Here is an 18,835-nt window from a genome sequence, read left to right on the forward strand (position 1 = left end):
AGAATATTTTGCTGAGTTTACACACATATAATATTCAAATAACGGAACTTAACAAAAAAGGGGATACAGATGAATGTCCATTTTGTATCTGTGTATTCAAAGTGGTTAGGATCGATATATAGTTACATTCTCTTAATGAATAGAGTGACTTGTTCTAATGGTGTTTATAAATAGGATATCAAGTCCGCATATTGTATAGCAATTAACCACTAGGAAGAATGTATGCAATGTGTTAATTATTGAAACTGTCCAACCAATTTGATTTGAAACTGTCTCATTGCTATTTGTTTCTCAATAAAATTATGGAAAGAAAATCACTGAAAAAAATAGAGGGCTTTATTAATGTTATTAATATAAAGGTGAACCTTGCAAACAATGACATTTAATAGTAGCAAATAAGTAGTTGGCAGAGACAAGCACTTCTAAGCAGGTGTGTTATGCTGCCCTACCTGTTCAGTAATGACAGGCTACATAATTCTAAAGTTCCTTAAAGATTAAATTTTTTCTGCTTTTACCCATTCATTTTATCTTAGAAAAATATTTTCCATTTACCTTATATCATTATAGACATTATAAGTAAGTGTTAGTCAAGTATAAGTCTGAGATTGAAAATTGGGTTTAGTTTTTAAAAAATAATATAAGCTTAACTACATTCCAATTTCAGACTTCCTTTTTAACATTTCTGGCCCTATACCTTAGTCACTTCCTTCATTGTTGGGACCAAATACTCCACAGTCACACTTTCAGGAAGGAGAGATTTGGCTCACCATTTTTTAGAGGTTTGAGCCTATAGTTGGCTCCAAGGCAGGAGCCGCTGCTGGCCCTGCCAGAGGGAAAGCAGAGAGAGACTGAACTCAATACTGTGAGTCTGAGTAGGCTCTTTCTTGTGAAACACTATCAAAATACTTCTAATGATAGGTCATCTCTATGGCGCAGCACCTTACCTTCTCTTAACCGATCCTACACATTAGTCTTACTGAATTGACTTTTATGAGGTGATGGAAAGCTCTTCCCATTTACAATGTCATGTACAACAGTCACTGCACCGTGGATCTACTGAGCAACTAAAAAGTGATTAACAGGACAAAAGAAATAAATTTTTAGTTTTATTTAATTACAATTAATTTAAATAAGACTATATATAGGATAGGATAGTTGTATACATGTAAATGTACTGTACTGGGTATGATAGTTACATATCTGTAAATATACATGTGTACACTGTGCAGATCTGCCTGCTCAGTGGGCCCTGAGGACACTAAGCACTCATTTCCAACTTTAACTGTTCATTGCCAATACTGGTGAAGCTTCCAAAATTACTAATTCACAGGCACACAGTATGGTCTGATCATTCCTACTAAACAAACAAATGAATTTGCTCTCTGGAGCAGCAAGCCTGAGAATCTCTACCCCAGACTTAGTCAGCAGGAACTGCATGGACCCATCAGAGGTAATTGTCTTCCCTCCATGTGATTGATTATGGAGACTGTACCCAGGAATATGCTGTGAGAAAGCACCTTAGAATGTATGTGATCTCAGCTCTTTGGGAGGCTGAGGCAGGTGGATGGCAAGTCCAAGTCCTGCCTGTCTCAAAATATGAATGAATGAATGAGTATAAAAAAGTGGGCCTGTGTGGATTTCTAATTTAAATATTATACTGAAATGAACCAGCCTCGGACACCTCTATAAGTGGAGAATAACGAATTTCACCTGCACCAGTTCCACTCAAGGAAGAGTGAAATAACCTGACACCTCAGATGACAGCTTTTAGAGAGGAGCTACTGAGCATGCTCAATGGGAGGCTTGTAGTGACAACCATCATATAAAAGTACTGAGGAAACCCAAGGCCATTTAGAAAACCCATATCAGCCTCTTGTTCCCATCCAAACAGGGCTTTATTTACAAACATGGCCTGATTACCATGATCAGGAGACATGTGAGGACTGTCAGCAGCACAGGAAGGAATGAAACATACATAATCACCAAAGAATCACAAAAGGGAGCACAAGTGAATTTATAAAATAATTTGAGTAGATATTGTTAAAATGGACATTCTGTGGAGCAAGCAACCATGGGAACTGAGCAATCAATGAATAAAGATCTTAGAAATCATGATTGCTAGAATAATAAATGTACTGGTAATAATTAATTTAAAATAAATAGCAGTAATCTAGAGGATAGAAGTCCATACATTTTACTTCAGATCTCTGTAGACAGATGCAGAAGACCTCAGATCTATCTCATGGGAACCTCTGAATGATAATAGAAAACAGAGAAAATGAAAAATGTGACTAAAAAGATTTCCCTCTATTGGGTAAAAATCCTCACTTGAGATTGAAAGACTACTTTCCTCTCCTTGCTGGTACAAAATACCTGACCCCCAAAGTTAAGGAAGGAAAGGTTTATTTAGCTCGCAGTTTGTGGAGGTTTCAGTCCATGCTCAGCTGGCTCCAAGGCAGGGTTGCCTGGCACAGGGGCAGCAACTCAAGGTGGCAGAAAGCAGCACGAGCAACAAGAACAAAACAGGAGGGAAGAACAAGCCTCTTTTCCTCTTTTATATTGTAATCAGGCTGCAGCCATCCAGGGTGGCATGTACAGCTCATAGCAAGTCCACACCCTCCTCTTACACAGGCACAGGGCAAGTGAGGCCCCCGGCACCTTGCTGAGTCATGGAGTTAAACATTTAAACTTCTCAAGTTGACACAGTCCACAACATCCTAGAGCAGTAAGGGCATGTCCTCTACACCCCAGGACATAGAACTGCTGAATTACTTAGTTAAACTTCTTCCCAAGTTGACACAACAGGGGCTGAGGAGATAGCTCAGTAGAATAAGCACTTGCATGGCAGGCAAAAGGGCCTGAGTTCAATCCCCAGGTCTGGAAAAAAACCCAAACAAAGAAGTTAACACAGCATATCAGCTATTACAAAATGACTTATGAGTAGCATGACACATCCTTTTATCCAAGTTATTAATCTTCAAATAATAGAAAAATGTAAAGACAAAAGTCCTCAAGTCCAGCCACCCATGAAGGTCAGATATAATGTAAAACGAGGCACCAGAAGTTCTAAACACAAACTCAGTTCCTGTTTAATTCAAAATAACACAAGGATTACCTGAAATTCTAAATAGCTTCATTATTCAGTGCTTCTGCTCCACTCATGCCCTCTGTGCACTGTGTGCACAGATACACACACACACACACACACACACACACACGTGTGCACATACGTAGGAACACACACACAGATGCCTTCTGCTGAATCTTAGGCAGATCAAAGATAAAAATACAAGGGGCTTTAATTTAATTAAGGGGCTTCTAATTTAATTTAGAAAGACAGAAAAAAATGTAGGCTCTTAGACTTAGTCTGCATAGATATAACTAAGAGTTGTATTCTTACGAGGAAAATTTGAGAGATTTTTAGCTTAAATAGCAAGAGATACACACACACACACACACACACACACACACACACACACAGAGTGCTTGGTATGGGTGGGGGATGGGGGGAGAGCTAATTGAAATCTACCTTAGCAGCATGTGACTGTCCTCTTTTCCTCAGCAGCACTGTTGCTCTGTGCCACTGTCCTTTAATTAAAGTCCCTAATTTTTTGCTGGTGCCAAATATCGTTCAACCTACTGCTATTTACAACATGTCTAAGCCCAACACTTGCCTGTCACTCATAGGAAATAGAAAATAGATTCTCGCAGAATCTATCAAATCATCTGATTTTCACCATGTATAACTGCTATGAGCTGGGGTTTTTTTTTAAACATTTTTCAGTCCCAAATTGCCTTTCTGACATAGATTACCATTAGTCTAGCTTTGCCCTTAGGGCAGATAGAGTCTGTTTCCTTAGGAGGATATTCTGTACTAATCTGAAAATATCCCAGGCAAACAATGCAGCAGCTCCCAGTCCCTAATTCCAGTTTCTTTCACTCCTTCTTCAAATTCCACAGTTTATATATGACTTACATGTTCCTTGCTTGGATTGCTAAATATTCCTCTTAAAACGCTGTGGCTGTAACTGAGCATAATGGTCCAGGCGTAATACAACGGGAGTCATGGTGGTGCTATAATAACCAGCGCTACTGCTTACGGAGACATTAGTACCTAGTGTTGCAGAAAGTCTGCACCTCATGTATCTATCCCAGCACGTACAACAATCACCATATTGCACAGAAGAGGAACCACAGCTTGAACAAGGCAATGACGTGCTTCGTTACTCTGAGGAGCCCATACTGACTAGGTCTATCTATGTTCACACAATGCCCTCTTATCACAATCCCACGCTAATGCAGAGTGCCATCTGGTCCCTGCTTCTTCTGTCAGAGGTCTGTTGACATACTCCAAAATGCCATAGATTTTTACTTGGGGGCTGAAGAACACAGTGCACTCTGCTTTCTTCTAACTTCTTAAAAATATTACTGCTATAATAACTACTACATAGGTAACTTGGTTCCAAAGTATGTTAACCTCTTGCTACTGTATACTTATACTCAATACCTCCAATGCTTAAACATGTAATCTACACTGATTTCTTCAGTAGAGTGCTATGGAATGAAATTGTTGATAAAGAAAATATAGCCTTGATTCCATCCACATCCTAACAAGTTGCTTTATGATATTCAAATTAGAATTCAATACAACAAAAGACATGGTTTATGTTTTTGCTTTCATAAAACACAATAAACATCTCTGGAAAGGAGAGGTGTGTGTAGCGAGGATCTCTCCCACTCTCACAGTTTGATGTCCAGCAGGTCGTGACTGCTGTTTTTGGACTGTTTAAATGTAAATGAAATCTTTAAGAGATTATATCCACAAATGGCCTGTTCGTTCGCTTCGTCCAAGCATGGATATCAAAGTCTATTTCAATATCTACATTTAGGCTCTGAAGCTAATTTTTAATTCTGCTTTCTGTAGCAGAAGTTAATCTGCATTTTATACTGAGGCACAGTTGGAGAAAGACTCTTTGAAGAGGCAGAGAGAACTACAGACAATGAGACTTACCTGGAATGTCCCTGCAAGGGCAGAGGAAGCTCCGCAGAGGTGGAGAAAGGTGATGCAGCGCTGAGCTCGTGGAAGTTGTATTCTTGCAGTAACAACAGTAAGTACTGAACTTTCTACTTATAAGATATCTGCCATGTACTAACTAATACAGATTTTTTAAATATTTCTTTTTAATCTTATAATACCCTTACATGGAAGATGTCAGTATCCCAATTTACCTAGGAGGAAATTGAGGCTAAAGTAAGGATGACTTTCTCAATGTCATTTACATAAGCAGTGAGTTTGAGAGGCCAGGAAAAAAGTGTCTGATGTTGTCACAAAGGGCAGGGTGTGGGCTTTTTTTTTTTTTTTTAATGTATTTAGTACAAAGTCTACAGGGTCTCACTACATAGATCAGACTCATAATGATCCTCCTGTTTTCAACCTCCCAACTGCTGGGATTACAGGCACGCACCACCACACCCAGTCTCAATCTCTGTTTCAGCCCACCACAGGGGCAGGGCCAGAACTATTTTTTAAGATCTTAAAAGAAGATACCTGCCAATCTGAGTTAACTTTGGCATAAGCTTCCTACAAACAGCTGCTCAGAAAGTTCTACACTTTGGGGTTTCATTACCTATCTCACAAAGGCTGGGACTGATGAACATACAGCAATATTGAGAGTGAGGGTCCTAAACGCACACTCGATTTTCTGAGATATGAGGCTGACCAGCACCACACCCAGACAAAGGATGAGGAGATAGCTCAGTAGAATAAGTGCTTGCCTGTTGTCTGGCAAGCATAAGGTCCTGAGTTCGATTGCTGGTACTACCAAAAAAAAAAAAAAAAAAAAAAAGGGGGGGATGAGATAAAAGCACATTTAAAAATAAATGAGAAGGACTGGGGAGATTGCTCAGTAGAATAAGCGCTTGCTTGGCAAGAGTGTAGGGCCTGAGTTCAATCCCCAGTTCTGCCAAAAATAAATAAATAAATAAAAATAAATGAGACGGAAAGGACCTTGAGATTTTAGCAACTTGGCAATCTATCAATGGATCCAGCTGACAGAATTCTGTAGTTTCGTACAGCCAAGTTAAGTTGCTACAAAACATGAGAGAGTAGGCTCCTTACTATTCACATTTCAAAAACATGTAATCTACATCATCTTCACTGATTTTTTTCTCTTGAACAGAACATACTAATGGACCTCACAGTGCAATAGCATGCTGTGTCCTTACGAAGTGATCAGAACTCTGCTGAAACAGAAATCTTTGACTTGCACTAGGAGTCTTAAATTATATTTGACAACCCTTGTATTGTGAAACACTGACATGCCTGGAACAATTCAATATTTTTATACTAGAATTCATTCCTAAACAAGAAGATGCAAAAGAATTTTGTTTAATAGAATAGTTGGCATTTGGTGCATTTAGCATGACATTCCCTAGAAAAATGTACAAGTATTCTAATCTTTTTCCCAATCACTACTGAAAGGTGCAGAATAAGATGAAGAAAAACATTATCTATCTATATCATTAGATGGATGGATGGATAGATACATAGATGGATAGATAGATAGATAGATAGATAGATAGATAGATAGATAGATAGATAGATCATGCTACATACAGAGTAAAGGCAGCATTAAAAGGCAGGATTGAAATACCTTGGAATGGATTCTCTTGTTTTTTAACAATTTATTTTTCTGAGAATGTATAGAGATAAATATCACTAGACCCATTAACCCATTTACTTCTGAAATCCCATTAATTGTATTGGGATTACAATACAATACAATCTATCCCTCTATATTTAAGAAAATTAATAAAGTAAATATAGTCTGTACCGATAACCTGGAATCCTCAGCACTTCTATATTGAAGAAAATTTTATATAGTCTTTCTTTAGCATAAAATATTTACCTTGGCAGACTTATCACTAATACAGATTTATATTCATCTATGTTTATTTAAATTATATCTATCTGTTTTGACATAATTAAAAACAGGAAGAATATTGTCTATTATTGTTCTCATATTTCTAAAGATTATTAAATATCTTATAAATAAAGTGCTCAAAATATTCAATGAATGAGTAAATTCTTTTTTTTTTTTTTTTTTTTTTTTTTTGTACAGGGTCTCACCAGGTAGCTTAGACTCACAGTGATCCTCCTGTTTTGAGCTTCCTTGGCACTGGGATTACAGGTGTGTGTCACTAAACTCAGATTTAGTTACTGGTTCAGTATGCCCCGGGGGCAGGGTCAGTGGGGCATGTGGTGCCGGGATTAGAACCATAGCTCCTGCACTTGCCTAAGCAAGTGCTTAGTCCAGTGATCTGTCTTGCCAGATCTTTCCTTTTTTTTTTTTTTTTAATTCTTAACTAAATGAATCAATAAAAGCAATACACACATTTCTAATGTTCCCCTCCTCAAGCCTCTTAGAAATAGCTATTTTTATTATCTCTGAAAGTGAACCAGTACTTCTAATATGTTATGCAAGGTACTAGTCATTGAGCAATACTACTATTAGGGTCATTTTCACTAGAAAGGAAAAAGGAGGGAAAGAGAAAGGAAGAAAAATCAGAGCAGAGAGGACAAAGAGAAAAAATAGAAGGTGGAGGGAGAAGTAGAGAGGGAATGTTTCAGATCTGCTTAAAGGAGTAGACAAACAAGGTTAGGCATCACCTGGGAGACAGGAAGTTATGCTTATTTTAACATACTTAGTAAACTCCTAATGACAAAGCCTGGCAATCACATATATTATTAATGCATTGTCATAGTTCATTCTCTATAACAATGATTTGCTCTCTGGCTAAGTGCAATTTCAAATTTCCCTAAGAACATAAGGCTGTGTTCTTAACATTCAGAATAGGTTATATTAGAATAGGGATCTGCTAATCTCTCCAATACCAATGTCTTTCTTAAAGTAATTCAGCTGTCAATTACCACATCAGCACAGAGTTGCTCTGTAACAAAGCTCACTTAATATTGGATTGACAAGTCAGGTTAACTTCTCTGTCTGCTTACCTATTCATACAGAGAAGATGTAAATTAATGTATATGCATTTCCCAAGTCTTTATAAATTGAAATGAGATATACAGAATAGTACGAATTATCATGGTAATTTTTAAATAATCTTGTCCAAGTTACAATTTAATAACACCGTGAAGCACTTCGGTGTTGCTCATTTCCTTAGGCTTCAGTTCCTTAAGACAGAATAGTCCTGATTTAGTTACCTGAGAGTTTTAAGAAGACCTTAAGGCACATACAATAAGTGAAAGCACTTCGCCCATATCCAGCTGTATGAAATCTCAGCAAAATTACCTCACATGCTATTTTTATGACAAACGTCCATGAGTGGTACAAAGCATTCTTTTTCTAAAACACCCTTACATCAGCAATTTGAGCCTACCCAAGAAGCTGGACTTTGAAGGACACTGTTCTATACGTCGTACCATAAGTCAAGAAAATCAGCATTGCTACAATGTCCTAAAGCTATTTGCAAACAAATTGTCATTGAAATCCTATAGACAGATTTCATTAATAGATCCCATCAGTTCTGTGAGGCTAAGATAATTTGAAAATCATGCTGATCTGGAATATAAATATACAACTGGTTTCTTCAAAATAAATACAAAGTTAATTATCCCTGGAAGCTATCTTTTGAAATGGGGGAAAATATCTATGATCTGTCCTACATGGTCCATTTTGCTCGGGGCAGTCATAGAGTCATGATGCTTGCCACAGGTAAAATTCCTCACAGAGTCTGCGAGGAATTCTTCAGCAGTCCAGCCACTCTTCACAACTATCAGCTTCCTAATATTTGATGTAATGATGTCTAAAAACATCCCAAATAACTGATAGAGAAAAAGAGATTTAAAACACCCTTCTACCTCAACCCACTACCTTCTATTACTGCTGACAGATTAAAAAACCAGCATTTTAGCCTGTCCAACATGGAAGTGAATGAAATCAACACAGAAATTAAAACTATGACATAGAATATAAAAGCAAATTGCACCAGTCAGCACATGAAGCAGAACACACACCTGTGTGCACACATGCACACACACACCCCAAACTAGCAAGATGAATGTAAACTTTAGACACTGAATATAGTGTCCAAAACCAAAAATACAATAAGAAAATAGTCCCCTAAAATTACTCTATGAATGTTTTAATTTAGGAGGCCATATTTACTTTATAATTATAAACAGAGAAAGTTTATGAGAGGCAGAAACACTTAGGACATTTTGTGATATCCTTCCACTTCTATTGATTTTCCAAGCCTCGTGTAAGCGTTTGTACCAACTATGCATTTCAAATGCCTGGCACAGCCCTTTTGTTGCCAAGTTATTCCATCTATAAAGATTTGTCTCACATATTTAGGGCCAAGAGTGAGAATGCAGCACTATTATTGATGGAAGATGCTGTCAGTGCTTGCTCGCTAAACTTCATGAGCTAAGAGATGATTTGCAGGACCTTTGGACATGAACCAGTGTAGGAGGCTTTTGCCTTGGGACAGCCTTAAAGCAGAGTTCAGTCTGGTGGTTTCCCAGAAAGACTTACAGCTTTCGATTTCTAACGTGCAGTTTTGTTCATCCAGTGGATACCGCCGTAGGTCCATCATGCAGGCAGCCGTGGTTGTGATTCTGGAAGAAAAGTGGGGATATCTCTGGTTAGCAGGCCCACAGCTGGAGCTGGACAAGTATATCTGAGCATGGGGTGGACCAAAGCCAGCCCCGCAGGTGACTGATGTAGACTGGGCTCTAATGAAAAGCAATGATATAACCTTTAACAATCAGGTTGCTTTACATTTCTCAGGCTGATTTATAAAATAAAGAAGCTGAACGTATATTCCAAAGCATGGTCCTTTTACCTTCCTGTGTCAATGTCACGTGAACCTGGTGGATGGGCAGTTTCCTGCTTTCAGAATGTCTTCAGATGGGCTGGGTCCCAGGAACCCATTTTCTGAGCATCACAGGTAAATGGGATGGTGACAAAGAACAGTCCTTTTCTTTTACATATTTTCTTCTGTCTTACATTTCTGAAATATAATCTAATTTTATATTCAATCTATCATCTTCATCTCTCTCTACATAGTACACTATTACAAAGAAGCTTAGTAAGACACGTGATCAGCCTTTTATCTGTCAGTTTATTTGTTTTGTCCTGAGTAATCTGATATTGTCCTGACACCTTATTTTCCTGTCTTTTTCTACAGACTGGCAGAGGTATTAATTCAGAATACTTAGCACTTCTATTATTTTATCAGGAAGAAATGAATACCTCTCATTATTTTGTCAGTACATTTCTCTGTCATCAGTTTTCACTAATATTTCTTTTGAAGACCTACTATGAGTCAAGCTCATACAGTTTTAAATGTGTTTTCTGATCAATAAGGCAACACAAAGCCATGAAAGAATATAAAGTTCTAGAAAACAAGAGATGTAGGCGCAAACCTCAACTGTCAATTTCAACTTTATGTAAAAAATCTATCATAGTGCTCAGTACATAGGAAATTATACAACCTCTAAAATCCAATTTATATCAATCAGAAATCCAAGTGAACTGAGTCTATTCCTTAGTTTGGTATGACAGTTTCTCCACCCTTCATGTGCAGACTGGAGCGATGTGAATAACTTAACTTAAGCGGTTCCTGCCTCTTTGGGTTGATTCTTTTTCCTATAACATTTATGCTTTGTTATTTTTAAATAAGAAGAAAGTGTCCTACATCACCTTTCATTCTGATTCCTTGCTTAACTTCAGCAAGTCCTGTTGGCTCTTCTACATCAAATCCTTTACATCTCCACTTCTTCCTTCAGAGTCTGAGTCCCCACTGCTTCTCATTGAGGTCTGCAGAGTAGCTTCATCTTCCTGCCTATCCAACTGCCTCCCCAACATAAGTAGATCTATTCACCCCCTGATTAAAACTTTCAGTAGCTTATACAAGACAATTCGAGGTCCTGGCTATATGGCCCTCTATGCCTGGAAGGGTCTATCCTATTTCTCCCCTTCTAGTAGCATCTCATGCCATGTTCTCACCCAGCTTTCAGCCTTTGCTTTTGTACTCTCTGCCTAGAACACTCATCTTCTTGCTCTTCACTGAGTCTTCTCTACTGATTTTTTGAACACTACCACCTCCCATGAAAAAGCCCTTCTTAATCTGCCACCCCAAGTATTGCCATGCTAGATTCCTATTAATTTCCTTTAAGGAATTCCCATGATCTGGAGGTAACTTGTTTGTTTTTCTAAGTACTAGTTCTTCCAATAAAGAGTATAGAGTCCATTCTATTCAATGGTAAGGCACTCAGTGAATATCTTTTGAGTGAATAAATACATGAGTTTATGAGGATGCAAGCAGTTGCCTTGGCTCATTGTTGGTCTTTGTACTTTGAAAATTATTGCATTATCTTGTTTTTAACTTTTAATTATGTTTTAGGTTATAGAATTTGTTATATTTTAACAATATATAAACTTAACCATTCAGTAATGTTGTATAAATAGTAATAAAGTTTATCCTATTTCTGCTTTCTGTGGGATTTACCAATACTCAAATTTTGTAACTTTTATTGAAATTAACATTTGTATTTAATTCTTTGTTTGCAATTCTATAACTATAGTTCATTTTGACAATGTAATATTTGGATTAATGTCTTGTTGATCTACTGATTTTTTGTGTTGTTTGTGTACGTGTGCCTACAAGTGGACATAATCTGAATTTCTGCTACAAAAGAATCCTACAATATTCAGTAGAAATTTTTAAAGGAAATAAGACTAGATATATGTTAGGCATACCAAATATCAGTGTTATTTGTGTAAAATGGAAGTGTTAATCTCCATCAGAAACTAAAGAAAACTAACTTTATCTGATAAACTGAATATAAGAACGCCATGGCTGTTACAAGGACACACACCAAAATATTAGAAAGCTAGTGAGTTTGGCTGAGTGGTAGAGGGCTTCCCTAGCATGAGTAAGGCCCTGGGTTGAATCCCCAGTAACACCACACATAGGAGAAAGAGACAGAGAGGGAGACAGACAGAGGGAGACAGAGACAGAGACAGAGACAGAGAGAGAAAAACAGAATGCTAAATTATAAATGAGGCCTTTTGAAATTGCTACTAAAAGTTGTGGTTCAGACTACTGATGTTGTTAATTGTTGTAACAATTAACATTTGTGTATTAGTGCTGTGAGTAACAAGAAAAATGAATTAACGAATGCTATCACAGGAGCAATGAATTATATTTATGGTTTTAAAATAAACTAGAAGAAAATGCCTTCCTAACATTATTCATACTTACTCCAATATTTTGCTGTTTTGTATGGCCTAATGTACTTCATAAAGCTAGCAGATACTATAAATGTATCCCAGTCAATATTTAGAAAAACAATTACATTATAAGTTTCTGGTATTGCATTAGGCAAACATTCTCACAGCAAAGTCTTCCATTTGGAATTCTGATCCTACAAAAGAGGGATTTCATGTAATCATTTTCATTCTTTAACTCTTAGTTGCTCTATTTTGCAAATATGCATTTGTCATCTGAATTTTCCATAGAATTACAAAAATTGGAAGGGATTTTTAATTCATAAAAATTTCTACAACTTTTTCTACCATCATCACTAACCACTACTGAATACATACGCTATTTTCCAGAGGTTGGTAGTAATCCATTGCTGATTGAATTTTGAGACCACTGTAAAACCTATGAAGTCAACTCTGTCTTCTATCAAAGAAACAGTCAAAGATGCCTCTAAAGTGTGCCTCATTTATATGTGGGAAATATTTATTTAAAAGTGAAATGTCTTTGTTTCAGAGAGAACTTTGGATAAACTCTACAGTATTATGCCACTGGCCTCTGTCATTCCCAAATAATCTGTGTCCTAAAATAGTGTAAGAGTTACATGCTAACACAGAATAAGAAACTGGAATACAGTACTGAACCTACAGACTCACTAAAGGCATCGGTAAAATCCAGAGATCCAGCATCTAAGCTTTATGCCAAAGCCATAATAGATATTCTATAGCGTTATGACTTGAAGCTTAATGATGATACCACATCAATGGAGGTTTTGACATTTGGATTCAAGTTTGCTGATGACAAAGATAGCAATTAACTAAAAAGAGAGCTTTGACATTGTGCCTTATGGATAAACTCAATCTATGTTAATGTATCGGGATTCCAGCGGACTCCTAATGAGAGACTTTAAATGGTGGATTACATGGTCAAATTACATGGCTAAGCATGTAAGAATTTTGTTAGGAATTCAACCAGAGACCACAATGATTTTGAGCTTCTATGTTGTTTGACTTTTCTCTCTTGATAGCTACACAGTTATTCCACAAGAAAACAGTCCAATATCTTTACACATTTACAAAAATCAGATATGTTACTCTTGGCTATATTCAAATATTGTTCTTTTTTTTTCCGGAACCAGGGATTGAACTCAGACCCTTGCACTTGCCAGGGAAGTGCTTATTCCACTGAGCCATCTTCCCAGCCCCTCAAATATCGTTCTAATGCACAGAATATTTTTGCTTTGCTCAAAATGGACATTTACTGAAAAGCACATGATATTCTAATTACAAATGATAAGAAGATCCTCCAAAATCAATAGGTATCATCATTAGGGCAAACAATCAAATTTCAGGAGGCAAGTTACCAAAAATGCACAAATACATGTTTTTACAAGCCTTCAAGTAGACAATGTTCAGAATTACAGATAACAGAAAAATACTCAAGTGTTCATTTAAGCAAAAGTATGAATGGAAAGTTTGAGAAGTTGAGAGATCTAATCTAAGTCCTCTCTGTCATATGGTCCCTTGCTCAGAGGGTGGTGCTTAGAGCAAATGTGCTTTCTGGCAGTGGCTGTCCTTTCAGCTTTCCAGCAGTGTCTCACTCTGATTTCTATAGTGGCTCTCCAAGTATACTTTCCTATCAGTCATGCTGAAGTGTTCTTTAGTACCACATTCTTGCCAGCACTTATTGCGTGTGCATTTCATTTTGTTTTGTTTTTGTATTCTTGATGATAGCTATTCTGACTCAAGTGAGATGGAATCTCAGAATAGATTTGACCTGTATTTCATTGATATCTCAAGGTGAAGAACATTTCTTTAATGTACTTTTTTTTTCTGGCCATGTGTGCTTCTGTTAGTCAATGTATTTTTAGTTCATTTGCCCATTTATTGAATGGGCTATTTCATTTTTTGGTGTTAATTTTTTGAGATGATAAAAATATTCTCTGTAAGTCAGAAAAGTAGCTGGGAAGATTTTTCTCCCATTTGGTAGGCTACTACTCTGTTAGTTGTTTCCCTTGCTGTGAAGAACATTTTAACCTGAAGTACTCCAAATTGTTGATACTTGCTATTATTCCCTGTGTTAGAGGGGTCCTATTGTGGAAGTTTCGCTGTACCAGTGGCTTCATGTGTTTCCTGTGTATTTTCTTTCATTCGTTTCAAAGGTCCATGCTTAATCCCTAGGTTTCTAAATTCACTGTGAATTGATTTTTGTGCAAAATGAAAGATAAGCATCTCTTTTCAATCTTCTACAAGTGAGTATCCTCCTTTCCCAGTGTCTTTTGTTAAAGAGACTGTGCGTGCACTACAGGGGCACCTGGATACCACTGCATATTGTGGCAAAACTCACAGTAGTGAATTTGGAATTGCCTAGGGGGTCTATCAGCAGATGAAGGAGTAAAGAAAATGTATAGATACACAGTAGAGTATTATTCAGCTGTGAAAAAGATCATGAAATATTGTCACCTGAAAGACGATGGGTAGATTCACATCATTATGCTGAGAATATAAGTCAGACTCAGAAAGACTAATATTACATGGAATATGAAATCTAAAAAATATGACATGCAAGTAGAAGGAAGGTTATTAGTGGAAAAGAAAGAGATGGGGGCAGGAGAGAGTATAAAAGCAAAGGTGACGTGAGATGAGAAGGTACACAGTCAAATCAAATATTTTAAAAAATTAATAGTAAAAGAAAATTAAATAAATACAGTTTTGTCTTTTTATTCTACATGAACACTTCACCAGAGCCCTGTGTGATGGCCTATGCCTCTTATCATAGTGCTCAGGAGGCTGAGGAGGGAAGAGACTGAGTTCAAGGATAACCCAAGGTATGTAGTGAGCTCATGGCTGGCTGAAACTGCAGAGCAAGACCCTGTCATAAAGAAGTATCTTGGTCTTAATCATCTAGCAGAAAAGTATAATAATGAAGTATGAAAAGTGAAGCCATATTAATATGCTGAGCTATGAACAGCTCAAGTCAACAACTTCTGACATTACCAGTCCTACGGAAAACTACTATTTTGGACTACTAGACTATGTTGGATTATTTTGTTGAATTCATGCACCTACAATATTTAAGTGGCAAGGGAATAACCATCTCTGACAAAATTAAACAAAAAAAAGGGAAAACAAATGAAGGACCATTTTGTATCTGTATTTACAAAATAGTTAGGATAGATATACAGATACTTTCTCTTAACTCAACGAGAAGAAAGTTTTGTACTAGTATTGGTTGGACAGGATATCATGTCTGCATCTTGTACTATGAATAACCACTACAAAGACAACAATATGCAATGTATTAATTATTGAAACTGCCCCACTAACCGGTTTTGAAACTGTCTCATTGCTATTTGTTTCCCAATAAAATTAATAAAAAAAGAAATAAAAGTAAAACAACAAAGGGAAACAAAACAAAACAAAAAAGGACTCTCCAGTGTTCTATGTTTCATGGCCATTTTTGTCACAGAGTTATTTCCTCACCTAGAAATTTCTTACACAAGAAGTTCTTTCTTTTTGTAAAATGCATAGATCACTGCTCTAGGATATTAGTGCCTTCAGCTTTGGCATTCTCCCTGATCACAATACAGCTAATATTACCTTGTTCATATGTCCAGACACTGGCCAGTGCTACTGAAATGCATAATCTCATTTAAGTACAACTGTTATTCTCATTTTATTGATGAGAAAATTCAGACACACCAGATTCCACCAAGGTGGAATGACCTTTTTCAGAATGAGAGGCAGAGCAGAGCTGGGATTTGAACCTAAGATGTTGAACTGCAGCATCTACATAGTTAACTAGTACACTGTGACTAACTTCCTAGATGACCTTGGAAATGAAATTTAACATCTCTGGAAAATCGGTCAGTTTCTTGCATGCCAAATGAGCTTAGAAATTCTCTAATCCTATGAAAATACATTACATGTTCTGTGACCTTGTATATTTGTAATTTTGTTTTACCCACACATTCAAATGCTATATTTCACAGCTGTTCATTCTGTTTTAGTCAATTATGTAGATGAGCCCACCCCAGACAAGCAAATACAAGCCTCTCCCCAAGGAGTCCCACTTAATATTCTCTCTGATTAAAGGTCTCCCTCAGCATTTTTTGTCGTACTCTCCTCTTGATTTACCTCTACGAAGGCCTTTGGCTTAAATTAAAGTATCTAAAACTCAAACATAATTGTTTTTAAAAGCTCTTTAGAAGTCCTCATATAGAGTCACATGCACTACTAGGCTCGACTTTGTAATCACCAAAAAAAGTAAGATTGCTTGCAATCATGTTCCCATTTGATAAATCACGCATTTCAGATTAGAGCTATTTGTACTCTTCTGCAGCTGTCTGGCCTTCTGTGACTCTTTGATTTTCTGGAATCTTATCCTCTACAAAGACACTGTGGCCATTAAAGGGCTACATACACAGGCTTCTGCCACGAATGCAGGCAATATTGTGAAGACATTTCCTCAAATAGCATGCCTGTGGAGCCTGAACAATATCTAACGAAGTCTCGCCCTGGGAACATAGGAATCCCATTTCATATTAATGGGTATGGATGTCCATACCAGAGTCAGTCTTTCCTTTCCTCTGTGGTTAGGGTCTAGTTATCCCATCCTTCCCATGTTGCATTTTTAACTGCCCCATCTACAAATTCTATGCTTATTGGAAGAGTTAAGAATAATCTCTCCTCTTTCTAAATTATTATTTAAAGGACTTGTAAGTCTCTCAGAAAAAGTAATCACTGAGTACCCCAACAAGTAAAGTTTGATTTCAAAATACAATAAAATATTTAATCAAAACAGACCAGAAAGACATGAATAACAGCATACACAATGTTTCAATCTACTGGCTACTTTAACATACATTCATTGAAACATTTGTTGAATTTTATTTCAATACTAGGACATATTAGAAAATACCATGCTAGAAATGATTTATTGGCTTTTATTGTAGTGTTTTGTTTTTTTTTTTGTTTTTTTTTTTAGCTAAAATGAAGTGACACATGCCAATCTGCACAAGTTACAGCCTCAGTAGGGGGATCTCCATTTCTTCCAGATCCCTTTTAAATATTCTTCTAAAATAGAAATTAAGGGGCTGGGGAGATGGCTCAGTAGAATAAGTGCTTCCCTGGTAAGCGCAAGGGCCATAGTTCAATCCTCGGTCCCGGAAAAAAAAAAAAAAAATCTTAAACAGGAGGAATACCTTCCTTTGCCCCTCTAGCTCTACTCTCTGTCCCTAACCAATCTGCCCTCCATTCCTCAAGACTTGACTCTTCAGAGAATTCTATACATGGCTCCTGATCTCTGGCTCAGGAAGATTTCACTAGTGGTCAGCACAGCAGGATTAAGATTAGGTGAAAAGTACAGTTAGTGGAGACTTCCCCAGATCTCCTGCTTGCTGATTCCGCGCCCAGGTTCCCTCATCCATTTCTTCTTCTTCCTCTTTAGAACCAGGCTTCTGCAGAACCAATAGCAGCCAGCTGATCCTACTTCGGGGAGTCAGGGGTGCTGCTCCACCTTTGTAAATAAGCCTTTCATTGCATTCTCCTCAGATTATCCATTTTCATTTGCCATGTTATTTGTCTTGGGTCTCTCACTGATCAAATATATCACAAAAATGTATTTAAACTTTCACATTCCCGTTAACTGTCAGAACAACTAGCATTGCCTACATTCTGGAGTTACTGGGCCTCACATGAAGCCTCTCTTTCCTGTCATTCTGCTCTCAGTTCATAACAATCCACCCCAAAAGCCTTCTCTCATAGCCCTAACTAATGTAGTCTCTACAACTGGCCACATCTCACCTCCAGTTTTCTTCCTTTAGAATATCTGTGACTGTTTGAAATTACCCTGGATATGTGTGTGCCTTTGATTATTTTCTGTCTTCCCTAAGCTCTGTGTTTAAGGGTAGAGTCACCAGAAGCAGACCCTGAAGGATACTGGTTAAGGATCACCACCTCAGAGAAGAAGAGGGATGAGTGCTGAACAAGGGAAAACCTTAAACAGCATTCCATGAAAGTCACTAGCCCTGTGGTCCTCACCCATCATGCATAGAAGTTCTGGCAGGGGTACTGCTGGAGGGACTGCTAGGCCATGAAGTGATCATTAAGCCACCCTCCTCAGGGTTTTGTTTTGTTTTTGTATTTAGGACAGGATGTACAGCTGTACAGAGTCTCACTGAGTAGACTGGACTTGTGGTGATCCTCCTATTTACATCCTCCCAAGTGCTGTGATTACAGGCATGCGCCACCATGCCCAGTCTCAATCAGCCAACTCAGTGTGTCCCGGGGGTGGGGCTGGCACGGCAGGCCTTGGGATTGAACTCTGGGCCCCTGTGTCTAAGCAGAGGCTTTAATCCGTTGAACTATTTGGGCAGTCCTTTTCCACCTCAGGTTTAATGAGCACATGCTGATATTTTAGCAGGCAGGCAGCATCCAATGAAAACAAAAATTATGATGGATTAATATTCTCTCTCTCTCTCTCTCTCTCTCTCTCTCTCTCTCTCTCTCTCTCTCCATCCTTCTCTCTCTCTCATATAAACCCATAC

At 37.6% G+C, this 18,835-nt stretch overlaps 1 protein-coding gene across 2 annotated transcripts in view; it reads right to left on the bottom strand.

Annotated features, from left to right (window-relative positions):
* Gabrb2 (gamma-aminobutyric acid type A receptor beta2 subunit) overlaps nucleotides 1-18,835 on the bottom strand; it is a 248,619-nt gene that overhangs the window by 96,677 nt on the left and 133,107 nt on the right. For both annotated transcript variants that reach the window (XM_023713143.1, XM_004629407.2), the window contains exon 6: nucleotides 9,555-9,637. In XM_023713143.1, the coding sequence (XP_023568911.1) occupies nucleotides 9,555-9,637 (83 nt within the window). The remainder of the gene's footprint in view (nucleotides 1-9,554; nucleotides 9,638-18,835) is intronic.

This window comes from Octodon degus, unplaced genomic scaffold (genome assembly GCF_000260255.1).
Source record: "Octodon degus isolate 3935 unplaced genomic scaffold, OctDeg1.0 scaffold00029, whole genome shotgun sequence".
NCBI lineage: Eukaryota > Metazoa > Chordata > Mammalia > Rodentia > Octodontidae > Octodon > Octodon degus.